The sequence below is a fragment of the Neoarius graeffei genome, chromosome 13 (genome assembly GCF_027579695.1).
Source record: "Neoarius graeffei isolate fNeoGra1 chromosome 13, fNeoGra1.pri, whole genome shotgun sequence".
NCBI classification, from domain to species: Eukaryota; Metazoa; Chordata; class Actinopteri; order Siluriformes; family Ariidae; genus Neoarius; species Neoarius graeffei.
The window spans coordinates 76,633,969-76,649,629 of record NC_083581.1 but is presented as its reverse complement, the minus strand read 5'-3'; the positions used below and the strand labels follow the sequence as shown (position 1 = coordinate 76,649,629).

Genomic DNA, 15,661 nt, shown 5'->3' with positions numbered 1-15,661 from the left:
AGCAGGTGGTCACGGGTAAATCATAATCCAAAAAAAGAAACAAAATACGGAGTGGTTATGGATTTTAATACAGATGATGCATCACGGATAAAACAAATGTTTGGACTGACGAAGTTTATTAATTTACTCCTGATATTTCACGGAAAATATCACATCCCCGCGAATAAGAGATCCGTGCTTTTGTACCATGTTTATTTTCCATGACTCCGTATTCCGTGACTCGTCTGTATTTTGTAAACGGTGAGGGTACACGATGAGTTTCTCACTCCGTTTCTGCACGCCTTCGACTGACAGGTTTTCACTTTCCGTTAGCGGTGTATTTATCAGTAACTGTACCTACTTGTTGTAAATGCTACCCTGATGTTTGTCCTCTCTCAGGTACCTTCTGGCCAGCTTTTACACCAAATATGATGCCACCCACTTCCTGATCAACACGAGCTCCCTTCTTAGTGTCCTCCTGCCCAAGTTGCCTCAGTTCCACGGAGTGCGTCTGTTCGGTATCAATAAATACTGAAGCAGCTTTCAGAAAGAGGTGAAGGGAACAGGAGTGAAGAAAACGTCTGTCTCTTGGTTTAACGCCTTTTCTTAGTCCAAGCTGATGGTCAGGAAGCTGAACTGAACTTACTCTGGATGGAAAAGGACTTGGGGCAGTGCACTGGTGTTTGAGTTTTATATTATATTATTTTCTCCCTTTTTTTTTTTTTTTCTGGAAATGCATTCCAGACTGTAAATTCACTTCAAGTGCAGTGAGGTGACGTTTATATTTATTTATTCATTCATCTTGTAGAGACCTTCATCCGAATAGACTTGAGCGAGGCGGAATCCAGCGAGAGAGCTGATGATGAAGGAGCCGACCGAGTTTCCATCAAGCGTCTATGCATAAGTAGGAGCAATAAAAATAACCGCAAATACACACACGGATTAGGGAGACGCGTTTGCACACCAACCCTCAGTCACAAATTGAGTGAGTTAAATCATTGACACTCGTGCAAGATGGACTTCAGGTTCAGGAGCAGTGATGCACAGTAATACGTAACGATAAGGAATCTAGTTTATCAGTCAGCTAACCGCATGACCAAAAGACATGTGCCGAGGGCATCTGTACTGACATTAACACTCTCGTAGGAGTGGAGTGTAGAGGGATCCTGACCCGCAAGATTCAGTAAACACGCGGGGGCATTTTACTGTCATTTGGGCGGTCAGATATGAATCACACAGGTTAAAGAAATGCCAAGTTCATTAACATGGGAATAATGTACTGCTTCATGAGGCGCTTGCCCGAGCAGCGCTGTGCAAAGGTCATCAGTTTATGCTTTATCCTGATCAGTTTAACGTTCCACATTTGTTTGTTTTGCCAAATTAGGTTTGTTATAGATCACAGTTATGGGTAAACTTTCTGTAGAGTGGGTGGAAGACTTTTCAGGGCAGGCAGAATTTTTTTTTTTTTTTGGCAGATGATTGGATAAATTTTCTGTGGGGTGGGTGGGTTTGGTCAGAATTATTTTCGGAATGAATAGGATTCTTCCAGGAGCGGGCCGGACTGATCGGAATCCTTTGGGGAGGGAGCGGTCAGAATTCTTTCAGCAGTGAACAGGATGGGTCCGAATTATTTCTGGAGTGCAGAGAACTGGCCAGCATTCTTTCAAGAGAAGGGAGAGGTTTAAAATTCTTTCAGGAGCGGTTGGAAGCAGTCAGGCGTCTCAAGATTTAAAAAACAGTCCCACGTACACAGCTGCAATCTCATTTTAGACCCGTTCGGAGCGATCAAGATACCGTGCAGTCTCGCTTTGAGTGATGAAAGGCCCACTGCAGGCGGTGTGTGCTGCTTTCTTTTTTTTTTTTATTTTCCCCATTGTGAAAACATAAAACGTTGCGTTCCAGAACCTGATTTCTCTCTCCTAAAAAAAAAAAAAAAAATTATTTATTGCAGCGATTCATTAAACTCACCTTTATTTCTATAATCAGCGGGTATCTATCTAAGCCCACTCTCACCTCCCCAAACCTTGTGGTCATCTCCTGATTCGTTTTGTCCTTGAAGTGCCTTGTCTCGTGGTTTTTCATTTAGAGATGCGTGTGAATCGTCACACATTGCATTTTTTTCAGTCTCGGTTCTGTCATAGCATGAAAAAAAAAAAAACCATGGCTTTTGTTCGCTGTGTGAGTATTTATGCAGGTTGTTGAGGTCTTTAAAAAGTGAGTCGCACATTACATGTCAAAGGACCAGTTTTGAGTCTCTGTTGTAATTCTTCTGAAGCATGCCATTGGGGGGGAAACCAAAAAACGTGTACTCTCATTTTTGGATAATTTTTTTTTTAGCTGAGAATGATCCTTGTTGACATGTTTGTGTGCATTTTCATGTTTAAAAATGATATTTCATTTCTTGGTTAATGGTATAACAGGCTCAAGTGTGGGCAATGAATAATGTACTGTACATATACTTTCGATTATAAAGCTTTATAACTGCATAACTTGTCTGCTTTCTGTCTTTCATGACTTGTGGAAGAGTGAGAACTAATTTGATTTAAAAGAGGTATTGAAAACTTTTTTTTTTTTTTAAGGCAACCATAATGAATGACCTGCATGTTTAATGAGGGAATCCTCCCTATGATTCTTGACCACAAAGGGAACCTCATGCACGAACAGGAAGTAGGCGTCGTCAATCATGAGGAGGAAGCCCAACACACGCCCACCTTCTCCACATTAATGAGGTCTGTGGTCCATCAGTGGGGGAGTACACGTGCTGCTGGATTACCTGTGTAGGTTCACCTGCCTGTCCCTGGGAAAATCCCAGTGTTTTACATGCTGCCTCCACCCGGGGTTAGCCCTTTCCAGCTCCGTGCTGATGGGAATTCCTGTCTCATGGTTCTCCCGGGAAAGAAAACCTGGCGAGTGATAAAACGAGTTCTAGCCTCCCTGATCAATTTGCATAGTATGCCAGACACACATCTCTACCAGGGAACTACATGCAAAATGACCCCATTGCACTACTGAAGAATTCTGACCAGGTGACATGACCGAGCAGCTGACAGGAACTTAGAAAATTTGCATCGCGCAGGGGCCAACAAAATTCATGAGGAAATGGATGCCTGTTTGAATCTCAGCTGAAAGTAAAGCAAAAGCTGCACGCCGGACACAAGGCACAGTGTTGAGATGTTTCTGCTTTCTCATGGTTCCTGAACATCAGCAGGAGAGCTCATTCAGACTTCTGAAGGTCACCCTCACCACACCATTTGAATAGCAGTGTACGGTTCGTGGTGATCAGACGAGCCAGAGTGTTTAAAGGGGAACTGCGGTTGAATCTATGGCCTCATGCATGCTTAGGGGAAAAGGAGTCGGGTTTTATTGCCACATAGGGGGAGTTGAACGTGTGACAAAGCACAGCAAAGAGAGAACTAAAGGGTTTTGTGGTGCGAGATTGAAAATGAAAAGGGAAAACAAGATCAAATACCCATATTTTCCAAAACTGACCAATCGCATGTTTCTCAAACTGCTATGAGATAGTTGACGAGTCCTGACTTTACACTGGTACGCAGCAGAACGAATCGAGGCCTGGGGGGGGTGAAGCGGAGCTGATAAACGCTGAATTAACAGCATTTTCTCAACCTGAACCAGATCATCTGTTGTCACATCCAGACAAAAAGCACTGATGCAAATTTAGTTTTATGTAATCATCAGAACAGAGACGAGTGACCAGGATGGAGAGGGAGCTTTTCACAAATCATCATCCAGGAATCGATGACCTGGCTTTAAAAAAAAAAAAAAGTTGATCAAGTAGTACACTTTATTCTCGACGCATCAAATTCAGAAGTCCAAGGTCAAGCGGTAACGTAGCACCACTACGAAACAAAACACGACCACTTCAAATGGTCTCGTTTACGGATATAAAGTAGTAATAATTATTCTACCCACATTCACTGGATATGAGCAATCGTGCACCCTGACTGCTCCACTCTACAGCTATCAGCTCATATATTGTGAGTAGAGAAAAACAACCCCCCCCCAAAAAATGAAGTATTATCGAATTTTTCAGAAATTGTTCCTGTCGTTTTGCTGGTTTGTTTACATTCTTCATCTTTAAGCATTAAGACTTGTTGAAAATTTTTTTTTAAAGCCAGTTCAAAAGCTCAAAGGAGGTTGAAAGTGACAGAACTGAAATGTCCAAGGAAGAATTAAATAAACGTCTAAAGCCTAAATTCTATTCCTCGGCACGACAGCAAGACGGCACTTTCTACAAAATAAAAAAAAAAAGCCAACACTAAAAAAGTAGTGATCTCAATTTAACACGATTAAAAAAAAATAGTGCCGTTAACGCAAATTCTAATTTGGCCCTGCGAGTCACCCGTAGTTCCTGTTGAGGCTTGTCGCGCGCTGCTTCAATAAGAGTACGTGTGAGTGATGGAGAAAGGCACAGACATATAAACATCCTCACCGCCATATTGGATGGGGCAAAGTGGAGATTCTTCAACCGTCTCTGGTATAGCGTCTAGACAGTAGCCGAGAATAAAGATGCCTCATTCATGTGCTGCGTTTAACTGTACCAACAGGTTTACCTTTCACAGGTGAGACTGGAAAAATACTTTTCAATACTGTTCCTTCAGTTTCCCAGCTCATCTCCACCGGGGAGGTGTAGAGTTATACGCAGTGAGAATTAGATAATACAGTGCCACACTATGATGAACGTTTTTGAACGTATGATGAATGTTTTTATTTTTATCTGTTTTTTTATTCTTTTATGGCAAATACTTCTCTTCAAAAGAAACTAATGAAGAGTAAAATAAAACTTTTTTTCACAGTGATATGCACTTTATTTTTCATCCCTTGGTTTTCTCATCTAATATGGAAGTTATGGATGTCAGTGGCTGTGACAAGACGTGCTATGCTCTGCAATAAAAATAAAAAAAAATTGGTACAAAGCAAGCCCATTCACTTTATGCTGATAAGAGAATTACAATGGTTTTTCATGTGACAAAAAATGTGCAATTAAATTGCGATTAATCGCGAGTTAACCATGACAGTCGCGACATTAAATCACGATTAAATATTTTAATCGCTTGACAGCACTATATAAAAAAAAAAAAAAAAAGTCAATTCGTGCCGCCAGCGATAGGTTTTTAAGAAGTCCACCTGAGCGGAAATGATTTAGTATCAAGTTATCAAATTTACAAAAACTTAAAATAAAAAATGCTCCATTTCTCAAAATCCAGTGAATGTGGATAGAATAAAACAGTTATTCCACTCAATCTGGTCATAGATAGCCGACTATCAGCTCATGTCCAACTCGATTTTGTGGAATAATTGTTAATTAGCCTAAGCGTCAGGCATTAAAAGGTCAACTGTGCCATCGGTATTCATTTGTGTTATGTTAGTTGCTTATCCAGACCTATAGGTACCCCCCCCAAAAAAAAAATCTGATTGTAACCCGGGATTTCGAGTTGTGATTTGTAAAGCCAGTAATCAGCCTTCTGGAAAACCTGCACAAAAACATGTAATTTACTCATTCGTCTTCACTAAGCGCTTTACGACGGTCAGGTTCATGGCGGACTGGAGTCTATCCCGGGAATGCTGGATGTTAAGTCGGAATATAGACTGGTGTCTCATCCAGGGTATCAGAGGGCACCGCATGTGTGTACTCACACACACCCCTTTCCCACCAAATCAGTTCCAGGGCTGGTTCGGGGCTGGTGCTGGTTCACAACTCGTTCAACTTGCGAGCCAGCTGAGAACCAGTTTGCTTTTCCATAGCTCGCGGTGCTAAGGGAAGCCACGTCGTTACGTTTGCATAAACCTTGGCGCGAATATCGAAGCAAAAACAACACCACAGAAGAAGCAGCAACAACCACAACAATAATAATAATGGATGACTTCGCGTTTGTATAGCTGCTGCTTCTCGTCGCTTAAAAATGGCGATCTTTCGCGGTCTTGTTATTGTTGTTGGTCTTAACAACTCCGCCCCCCCGCTGACGTAAGCGGTTCTTGCCTCTGGCCCAGCAGAGAGTTGGTGCTAGCCTGGAACCGTTTTTTCTGGCCCCAGGGCCAGTTCTTTGTCAGTGGAAACAGAAAACCCAGTTCCAAACTAAGCACTGGCCCCAAACCAGCCCTGGAACTGCTTTGGTGGAAAAGGGGCAACACACACCTAGAGGTAGCCTGGACCCGCCCATCCTAAGTGTGACGCAACACGAGGGCCTGTTGCGAGCTTAGTCTGGCAAGGCAAGCCATCTCCAGCTCTTCAAAGCTCCCGAAAAATCGGGAGCCAATCAACTTTGAGCATCTCCAACGGCCCTGGGTAGAGGCGTGTTCAAGGCACTGACGTAGTTGAACTGCGACCGGAAGTCATAGATTGTTTACAGAATCTATGCCGGAAGCGCTTCATTCACTAGAAACATTACGAACATGGAGCAGCGGCGAGCCTTTGACACAGCGGTAGATGCTGTATTGAAAGCATTCAACGGGAAGTTCTCATTGAAAACGGAGCAAAGAGCAGCCCTGGAGGTATTTATCTTCTTCCTGTTACTCAAGCAGTTTCCGTCGCGTCACATACGTCAGAGGAAAGAGTGATGTGATTGGTTTAAGCTTCGTCACAGCCTTTTCTGGCTTCGACCAGTAGCAAACTGAGGCATTTCAGGGAGGCGGGTCAACCACGCCTTTGGGAAACGGTTGGGCTTAATATCTTTGCCAGACTAAATGCTCACAGAGCTTTGAAGTCGCGTTAGCCAGACTAACCTAGAGGTAATCCAGCTGCCTGCCAATATGTGTACATGGTATTGCTGCCACCTAGTGCTCATCCTGCCACTGTGCACAGAAAAATATCAAATCTCCAGGTCATGAAACCAACTTAGGACAAAAATGCATCCGTTTCCTTTTTTTTTTTTTTTTTAATTTATTTTAATTCTTAAAAAATGTTGCACTCCAGCCAGTAAATAAAGTTCTCAAGTCATCTACCCCAGCAAAAATATACCTGCGACAGGACTGTGGTATAAAAAACAATTCAGAAGAATAAATCATTTATTTAAAAAAAAAAAAAAAAAACCACGCCAAACCAAAGAAAGAAAACCCCTGAAAGCTGTGTGATGCACACGCTACAGTGTCACCAACCTGCAAAATAGTCTCAGATCATCTTACAACACAGATGTGTGAATGTTATCTGTAACCCCTCGTTTAGGAAAATCAAATCCACTGGTCGTTCTCTCTGACGTCGAAAACAAACTCTGACGTTAAAAAGTTCAGTGCTGAAACGTCTCTAAGCTGGTTTAATCAATCAATCAATCATCGCTGCGTTCCTGGGTCATACCTCATGTATGGCTTTGCTTTGCTTCGTCACATTCGTGTCCTGGTGGTTTTGAGAGTCAGGAGCTCTTCAGCACCTCGAGCAGTTTTATTTCCCCTCCTCAGTTCTTTCTCTCCCCGTTTCTCCACGGTGAACACATGTTCGGGTTCTCGTCCTCCTCGGTCTCCCACGCTTCTCCTTCGTCTTCCTCGTCTGTGCAGAACAGCTCGTCCTCGAACAGTGATCCGCCCAAACCGTATTCCTGGGCATGGACTGAGACTTCGTTGGGCATTAGATGTGGAGAGCCCTCGATGAAGTCCGCGAACCTGAGACGAGAGCAGAAAAGACTCGGTCATTTAAAAAAAGAGGAAAGAAAGGTGTGTTGTGTGGAGAACCAATTACGAGAGATGTGGAACGTGTGAAAAGTACATTCGATGCTCCCAAACATGTGACTTATTTATTTGTACTGAAAATTATCAATGTTTCATCATAAAATATATTTAACGCCCAAGAAATTTCTTCAAGTTCTATCAATATCTGATCGTACCCAATTTGGAAACGCCTCCATTGTCCTAAATATCCAAGTACACATTTATCACAAGGCAAGACTGATAACGTTATCGGAGTCTCGATAGATTCATACACCCGCCCGCCCGCCCATCCACCTGCAGGTCTGTAATCAGCCGATCCCTCGACAGCAGCACGATGCATCAAATCACGCAGATACGAATCAAGAGCTTCAGGTAATGTTCAAACGTCAGAACGGGGAAAATTGTGATCTCACAGTGAAGTGCGACTTTGTTTCACGGTGGCGTGGGTGTTGGTTTGAGTATTTCAGAAACCGCTGATCTCCTGGGGTTTTCACACACAACAGTCTCGACACAGAATGGTGCAAAAAACAAAAAGCATCGAGTGAGTGAGCGAGCGAGCGACAGTTCTGTGGGTGGAAAGTAAACAAACGCCTTGTTGATAAGAGAGGGTCAGAGGAACATTCGTGACTGCAGTGTGATGATTATCACGGAAACCTGGCTACGTCCGCTCATCCCGGACTCGGCCGTTCAGCTAAGCGGCTGCTCCATGCACCGCTTCGACAGGAATAAAAGCTCCGGTAAGAGCAGAGGACGGGGGCTCTGTATTCATGTTCATATGGACTGGTGTATAAACACTAGGGTCTCTCTCTCACACACACTGCTCTCCTGACCTGGAAGTAATGACTGTGCAGTGTCGACCCTTTTAGATGCCCAGAGAGCTGACAACGGTGATCACTGCTGCTGTGTACATCCCACCAGATGCTAATGTTAGGCACAGCGCTCTCTCAGCTGTACGCCACCGTTAATAAACAAATGCAGGCCCATCCAGTCAAGTCAAAAAAGTCAAAGTCCTTCCCACGCCTTACAGTACCTGGTATTCCTAGGCAGTCTCCCACTCAAGTACTAACCAGGCCCAATCTGTATGGTGGTGCATCGGGCGGCGCCGATCTCCGTTTCCATAGCCCTCGGCCTCTCGTCTATTACATAGCTAGGGTTACAGTGGGGGGGGGCTAGTCCTCTGGTAACCACGAGAGTTTAACTCCCCATGCACATCTGTATTGCAGCGTGCCTTGCCAGATGGTAGTAGGTACCATTTTTATGATGGTCTTTGGTATGACCCGACCGTGAATAGAACTCACGATCTCCCAATCGAGAGGCGGACACGCTACCACTAGGCCACTAGTCGGTAGGCCCATCCAGAGGGAGCTTTTATTGTTGCTGGGGACTTCAACCAAGCTTGCCTTAAGACTGTGCTCCCTAATTTCGTACAGTGCTCCACCAGAGGGAAGAACACATTAGACCATGTTTATTCCAACCTGAAGCAAGCCTACAGAGCAGTACCCCTCCCTCACCTGGGCATGTCAGACCATCTCTCACTGCTCTTGATCCCTGCATACACCTCCCTCAGGAAGAAATCCAAACCTGTCACAAAGAACATTGAAACCTGGCCTGAAGGAGCACTCTCCCAGCTTCCAGATTGCCTTGAGCGCACTGAGTGGAGCATATTTGAACATCTTGACCTACAGGAGCACACAGACTGTTCTGTTCTACATAAAGAACTGCACTGACAGCGTTACTGTGGTGAAGCGCATCCGGATCTACCCCAACCAAAAACCATGGATGACCTCGGATGTCCGGACACTCCTGAGAACCTGAAACTCTGCCTTCAAGTCAGGTGACAGAGAACAGTACAGCGTGGCGAGGGCAGAGCTGGAGAGGCATCAAGGCTGCTCATAAGAGGAAAGTGGAGGACCATCTCGCCAACAATAACTCGCGGCTGGTGTGGCAGGGGCTACAGAGCATCACCAGCTACAAAGGCTCCACACCGGTCACTAGCATCGCTGGCTGAGGAATTAAACAGTTTCTTCTCCTGCTTCGAAGCAGAGGCTCCACACACAGCTGCACAACCACCACAGACCTCCAGGTCACAGCACACTCGCACTCCAGGAACACCAGGTGAGGCAGGTGCTGAAGACTGTGAACATCAGGAAAGCAGCCGGACCAGATGGTGTACTCGGAAAAGTACTCTGCGCCTGTGCTGACCAGCTGGGGGGAGTCCTGACCAGGTTGTTCAACTTCTCACTGTCACAGGCTACTATCCCCCAGTACCTGAAATCAGCTACCATCATCCCTGTCCCAAAGACTCCTGCCCTAAAGTGTCCCAATGACTACAGACCTATTGCCTTATCATCAGTAGTCATGAAATGCTTTGAGAGGCTCATCCTTCACCACATCAAGGACCGTCTCCCCTCAAACCTGGACCCACATCAGTTCGCCTACAGAGCTAACAGATCGACGGAGGACGCCATCGCTATAGCTCTGCACACAGCACTCACCCACCTCCAGCAGCCAGGGAACTACGTCAGGATGCTGTTCATAGACTTCAGCTTGGCATTTAACACCATTATTCCTGACATCTTGGTGGAAAAGCTGACTAACATCGCTCTCTCCCCCTCCACCTGTGCCTGGATCAAGGACTTCCTGACTGACCACCCTCAAACGGTTAAGGTAGGCACCACCTGCTCCTCCACCCTGACCCTCAGCACAGGGTCTCCTCAGGGCTGTGTGCTGAGCCCGCTCCTGTATTCCCTGTATACGCTTGACTGCACACCCATCCACCCCTCCAATACCATCATTAAATTTGCAGATGACACCACGGTCATCGGCCTCATCAGCGGAGGGGATGAGACTGCGTACAGGGACGAGGTTAACATGCTGGCAGGTTGGTGTTCTGCACACAACCTGCTGCTCAACACCAGAAAAACTAAGGAGATGGTGACTGACTTCAGGAAACAGGGGGGATCCAGCCCCACTGAGCATCAACGGGGACTGTGTCCAGCAGGTGTCCTCCTTCAGGTTCCTTGGGACACATATAGCCGAAGACCTCTCCTGGACTGCCAACATATCCGCAGTGGTAAAAAAGGCCCGACAGCAACTCCACTTCCTAAGGATACTCAGAAGGAACCATCCGGAGGAGAAACTGTTAGTGGCCTTTTACCGCAGCACCATCGAGAGCGTCCTGACGTACTGCATTACAGCTTGGTACGCCAACTGCTCTGTGGCAGAAAGAACGAACCTGCAGAGGGTCATTAAAACTGCACAACACATCACTGGCAGTCCCCTACCCTCGCTAGAAGACGGACATCGCTAGCACACGGTGTCTCAGGAGAGCGAGGGCAATCACTGCTGACCCCTCACACCCGGGACAGCACCTGTTTACCCTCATGCCCTCTGACAGGAGATACAGGTGCCTCAAAAGCAGGACAAACAGACTTAAAAACAGTTTCTTTCCCTGGGCCATCAGGTCCCTGAACTCATAAGAGAGTGTATGCTAGTGTAATGTGTAAATGATGTAAATATACGTACACTCCTTTCTTATTTCTATTTTACTCCTTTCTTATTCTTACTTTACTGTTTTTTTTTTTTTAAATATTTATTATGTACCGGCCGGAGAAGCACTGCAATTTCATCGTATACCTGATGTGCAATGACAGTAAAGATTCTATTCAGATTGGTTTGAGCTTTTTCGCCAGGAAAGAACTCGTATAATCACTCTTTACAACCGTGGTGAGCAGAAAAGCATCTCAGCATGCAACAGCAGAACACCACACTGGGTTCCACTCCTGCAGCCAAGAACAGGGATCTGAGACTCAAGAACAAGTTCCTATTAAAGTGGCCGCTGAGTGTATACTGTACATTCATATCGTTTCACATTCCCAGTGCTACTGAATGCTCGAATCTGATTGGTCAGAAGGCGTTGATGAGTTTTCTGACACTAGGGCAGCCTTTAATTCATTCAAAATCACAGGTTTCTGTACGAATACGCTTGTTCTAACATGATCCTGTTTCTATAGCAACAGTGTACAAGAGCGTGTTAGATACACACGCTACATTATTTACACGACTGTTCAAAAGTTTGGGGTCACTTTGAAATGTCCTTATTTTTGAAAGAAAAGCACTGTTCTTTTCAATGAAGATCACTTTAAACTAATCAGAAATCCACTCTATACATTGCTAATGTGGTAAATGACTATTCTAGCTGCAAATGTCTGGTTTTTGGTGCAATATCTCCATAGGTGTATAGAGGCCCATTTCCAGCAACTCTCACTCCAGTGTTCTAATGGTACAATGTGTTTGCTCATTGCCTCAGAAGGCTAATGGATGATTAGAAAACCCTTGTACAATCATGTTAGCACAGCTGAAAACAGTTGAGCTCTTTAGAGAAGCTATAAAACTGACCTTCCTTTGAGCAGATTGAGTTTCTGGAGCATCACATTTGTGGGGTCGATTAAATGCTCAAAATGGCCAGAAAAATGTCTTGACTATATTTTCTATTCATTTTACAACTTATGGTGGTAAATAAAAGTGTGACTTTTCATGGAAAACACAAAATTGTCTGGGTGACCCCAAACTTTTGAACGGTAGCGTAATCAAAAACATGCAGGGGTTTTTTTGACAAGGGAAAAAGTAAAATCATTATTGATATGGTGAAGGAGTCCTTTGTAAAAATTCAGCAGGTTTCACAACTAAATTTGCGATTTTTGGTTTCCTGGTCACATGACGAAGTGCTTTTTGTTGTATTTATTTCATGAGAGAGGAAAAAGGACAAACTGGGAGTGGAACGACTGTTTATAGCGGCGATAAAGAGTGACGACTGATGATTGACTTGTTTTGCAGACGTCCCATAACGTTAGATGTAACTGGATGCCATGGCGTAATGGTTAGAGAAGCAGCTTTGGGACCAAAAGGTTGCTGGTTTGAGTCCGTGGACCAGCAGGAATGGTTGGCAAGGCGCCTAACCCCCACCTGCTCTGGGTATACTGTACATCACTCTGGATAAAGATAAGAGCGTCTGCTAAATACCGTTAATGTAACTGAAAAACTATGATTCACTTTGAAATGGTAATTGTCGGCAAATTCCTGGATCATTTCTGTGAAACTATAGAGTTATATAGTAGACTGTTAATATAAACATCGGCGTGATGATGTGCACTCGTTTGTAGAAGTTTAACCTCTTGGGAGACTGCAGTCTGGACACGGTTTTCCACGTGCTGAAATCAGGACTGCTGCACTGCTTCCTCAGCTCCTCCAGAGCCTTCTGAGTCTCCACCTCAGCCTGTTTTTGGTATTCCTCTTCTGTCAACAGGCGCCGAGCCTCCAGTTTCCAGCCCAGCTTCGGCTTCAGCTTCCTTCAGGACAGAAAACACACAAAGTTACAAACAGCATTTTGAAAGAAAGAAAGAAAGAAAACCATTTGATTGTGGATAAATACTTGAGTGAGTACAACCTCGATCACTATACTCACTCGTACAGACTAAACGCCATGGTCACAGGGTACTCCAGGTTCTTGGCGCAGAAAGCAGCCACCATGATTGCTAGCGCCACCTGCTGAACCTGAATACCAGCGTATATCAGCAGCATGCCGAATATCTGCAGTGTCCAGGACAGGATGTTAATACTGCGCTCCTCCACCAGCGGCCCGTGGCGGTAACACACAGCGAAGCTGATGAAGCCCACCACTGCGGTGTAGCCTACAGCAAAAAAAAAAAAATTCACATAAAATTATGTAAATCCTTGACTTACAAGTGACGTCAAAGCAAAATAGAAACCCGATGTCGGCCATGTTGGTGGAGATACAAATGCAGGGTCAAGCGGCATTCCATACAAAACAGTCACACGTGCGTAACTCTGTTTTTCCACTGCTTTAAGCTCTGCCGTATATCTTTGTGCTGTACATGGTCGTGGTCACAACAGGACTCATGACCGTTCCGATTTTTTTTTTTAGAATTCCGTCCGTGATTCGGAAAGAGGGCGAGGAAACTCTGAGGCTGAGTACAGAGAGGAGACGAGCGCGGCTGAACAACATCGGCGGGGGTGATCTAACAGAGGCTAAAAACAGCTCGTGTTATCTCCGGTGAGATTCAAAAGCTTTCTCGATAATATCATGGAAAAATTTTATTTCATGCTGCTAGAATTTCGCTATAAACTGAGCGTTCTCTTCTCGTGGTTCACTCGGTCGTTGTTTTAATTTTAATACGTGTTTCGCTTCTCGGAGTGCCAGCAAAATTACACGATAGAAACAATCCAGACTGGGCACCCACTCAGAAAACGGGCTACGTTTCGTCCAAGGCCGGACTCGATTCTTCAGCAGCCGAACCAGATAGAACGTGATATCTGGGTGCGTGATGGTCGGTAGAAGTGTCTTATCTTCAGAAAAGTCTGATTTTTTAAAATAATATAGGTCAAAACCCACACATATCTATTTTCTCTGTGTATCAAATCTTCGCTCAACTGTTCAAATCATGGCAATACTGAGAAAATTCAGCATTGTTTACAGACACGCTTTCATCTGCTGCCGTCCGAGTTGCTTTGTAGATCCACCATTATGGCGGACGCTCATGACGGCACATTTTGATCACGTGGTTGCAAGTCATCTATATTATAATGCGTCATACAGAATCATAGCATGATATTTTATTTAGGTCCATTATTTTACTTTTTCATAATTTAATTTTAACATCTGGATGAAAGGCGGGTACTTTTTTCTAATTTCTCAAAGTGGTCAAACTTATGTAAAAACACACCATGAATAGAATGCAATAGTTAAAAAAAAGTCTAATAAGTGTGTTATTTTTCACCATTATTAAATAAGGAAGAAACACTTGGGTTTGTGAGGTTACAGGAAAATAATGACTCTTGGCATATACTGTATGTGGCATGTGCCAAGACGTCACACCCTAAGAAAAGCCAAATAATTTTATTTTTTTAAATTTGAGTGTGGGCAAAAAGAAGTCCAGTAAAAAGTTAGTTGGCGCTCTGAGCAGCTCCTTCAGCAGCAGACTGCTGCACCCGCGGTGCAAGAAGGAACGCGACCGCAGGTCTTTCATCCCAACTGCTGCCAGACTTTTCAGTGACAGCTTGGCGTCATTTTATTCACATCTCACCACCATTATCTACTTATACTGGGCAACAATATTACTATTTGGTACAATATCTTTTTCATTTGCAAGTATTTTCTTATTCATGTCTCTCATAATTGTGTACAATTATGTTCATATCCTGTGTTTTTTCTGGTCATTTATTGGTTACTTTACACACACACACACACCCCATCCTCATTAGTTATATTATGCTGTGCAATAACATTCACTACCTGGTGCGATATTTCTATTTCAGTTGCCAGTATTTTATTAGTGCAATATTTCTACGTCAGGTGAAGTAACACTCTTACTTAAGTTCCATTCTTATTTTGTCATCAACATTACATACATGGCCCATGTTTTAAATTTTTTTTTTTAAAGGTCATAGGCAAGGGTCAGAGGTGAAATGTAGAATATCAACTTTATTGTCTAGAAGAACGACCCAAAAAGTGAATTCAATTTTCCTAGAGTCTAATTTGCACCCTAAAATTGAATAAAACGGTTAAAATATACTGTTTTGCCCAATTTCCGAAGGTTTGTTTACATCTCACTTATGCGCACTTTCACCGCCAGGGGACCGTCATCGTGACATCATTTAAGCCAAACAGACCGGGAGCAGCTCTGTGTTTACCCGCGAACCGAGCACACGTGTACGGGCTTTGGTCGTGAGAGGTTGTGTAAAATGTCTGAAAGCGAGAGCGATTTTGAAGTAGGAACTCTCCAAATTAAATATCGAGAGGTGAAACCGTATATGTATGACCCTATGGCCGTTGCGAAGCAATCGGTGAATGTGGCTCACTGGTTTGACCGTGCGGCCTCAGAATCGGACAGCGACTCGGCCGACTCTGATCGCGGTGACCCCGGACCTCAACAAGACTCGCGCCCAAACGATTTATCCTGGTAGTTATGATAAATTCTTACTTTCGTCGTAATACTAAATAAGAGCC

The 15,661-nt window shown here is 44.2% G+C and overlaps 2 protein-coding genes across 2 annotated transcripts in view; one reads left to right on the top strand and one right to left on the bottom strand.

The window, feature by feature from the left end:
* Positions 1-2,468, top strand: part of ormdl2 (ORMDL sphingolipid biosynthesis regulator 2) — a 43,196-nt gene extending 40,728 nt beyond the window's left edge. The window contains exon 4 of the mRNA XM_060938548.1: positions 379-2,468. Within this exon, the coding sequence (XP_060794531.1) occupies positions 379-514 (136 nt within the window). The 3' untranslated portion in view covers positions 515-2,468. The remainder of the gene's footprint in view (positions 1-378) is intronic.
* Positions 2,469-6,877: 4,409 nt separating this feature from the next.
* nemp1 (nuclear envelope integral membrane protein 1) overlaps positions 6,878-15,661 on the bottom strand; it is a 28,769-nt gene continuing 19,985 nt past the window's right edge. Inside the window, exons 7-9 of the mRNA XM_060938544.1 lie at positions 13,100-13,325; positions 12,807-12,983; positions 6,878-7,590 (exon numbers count right to left, since the gene is read on the bottom strand). Coding sequence (XP_060794527.1) covers positions 7,386-7,590; positions 12,807-12,983; positions 13,100-13,325 — 608 coding nt within the window. The 3' untranslated portion in view covers positions 6,878-7,385. The remainder of the gene's footprint in view (positions 7,591-12,806; positions 12,984-13,099; positions 13,326-15,661) is intronic.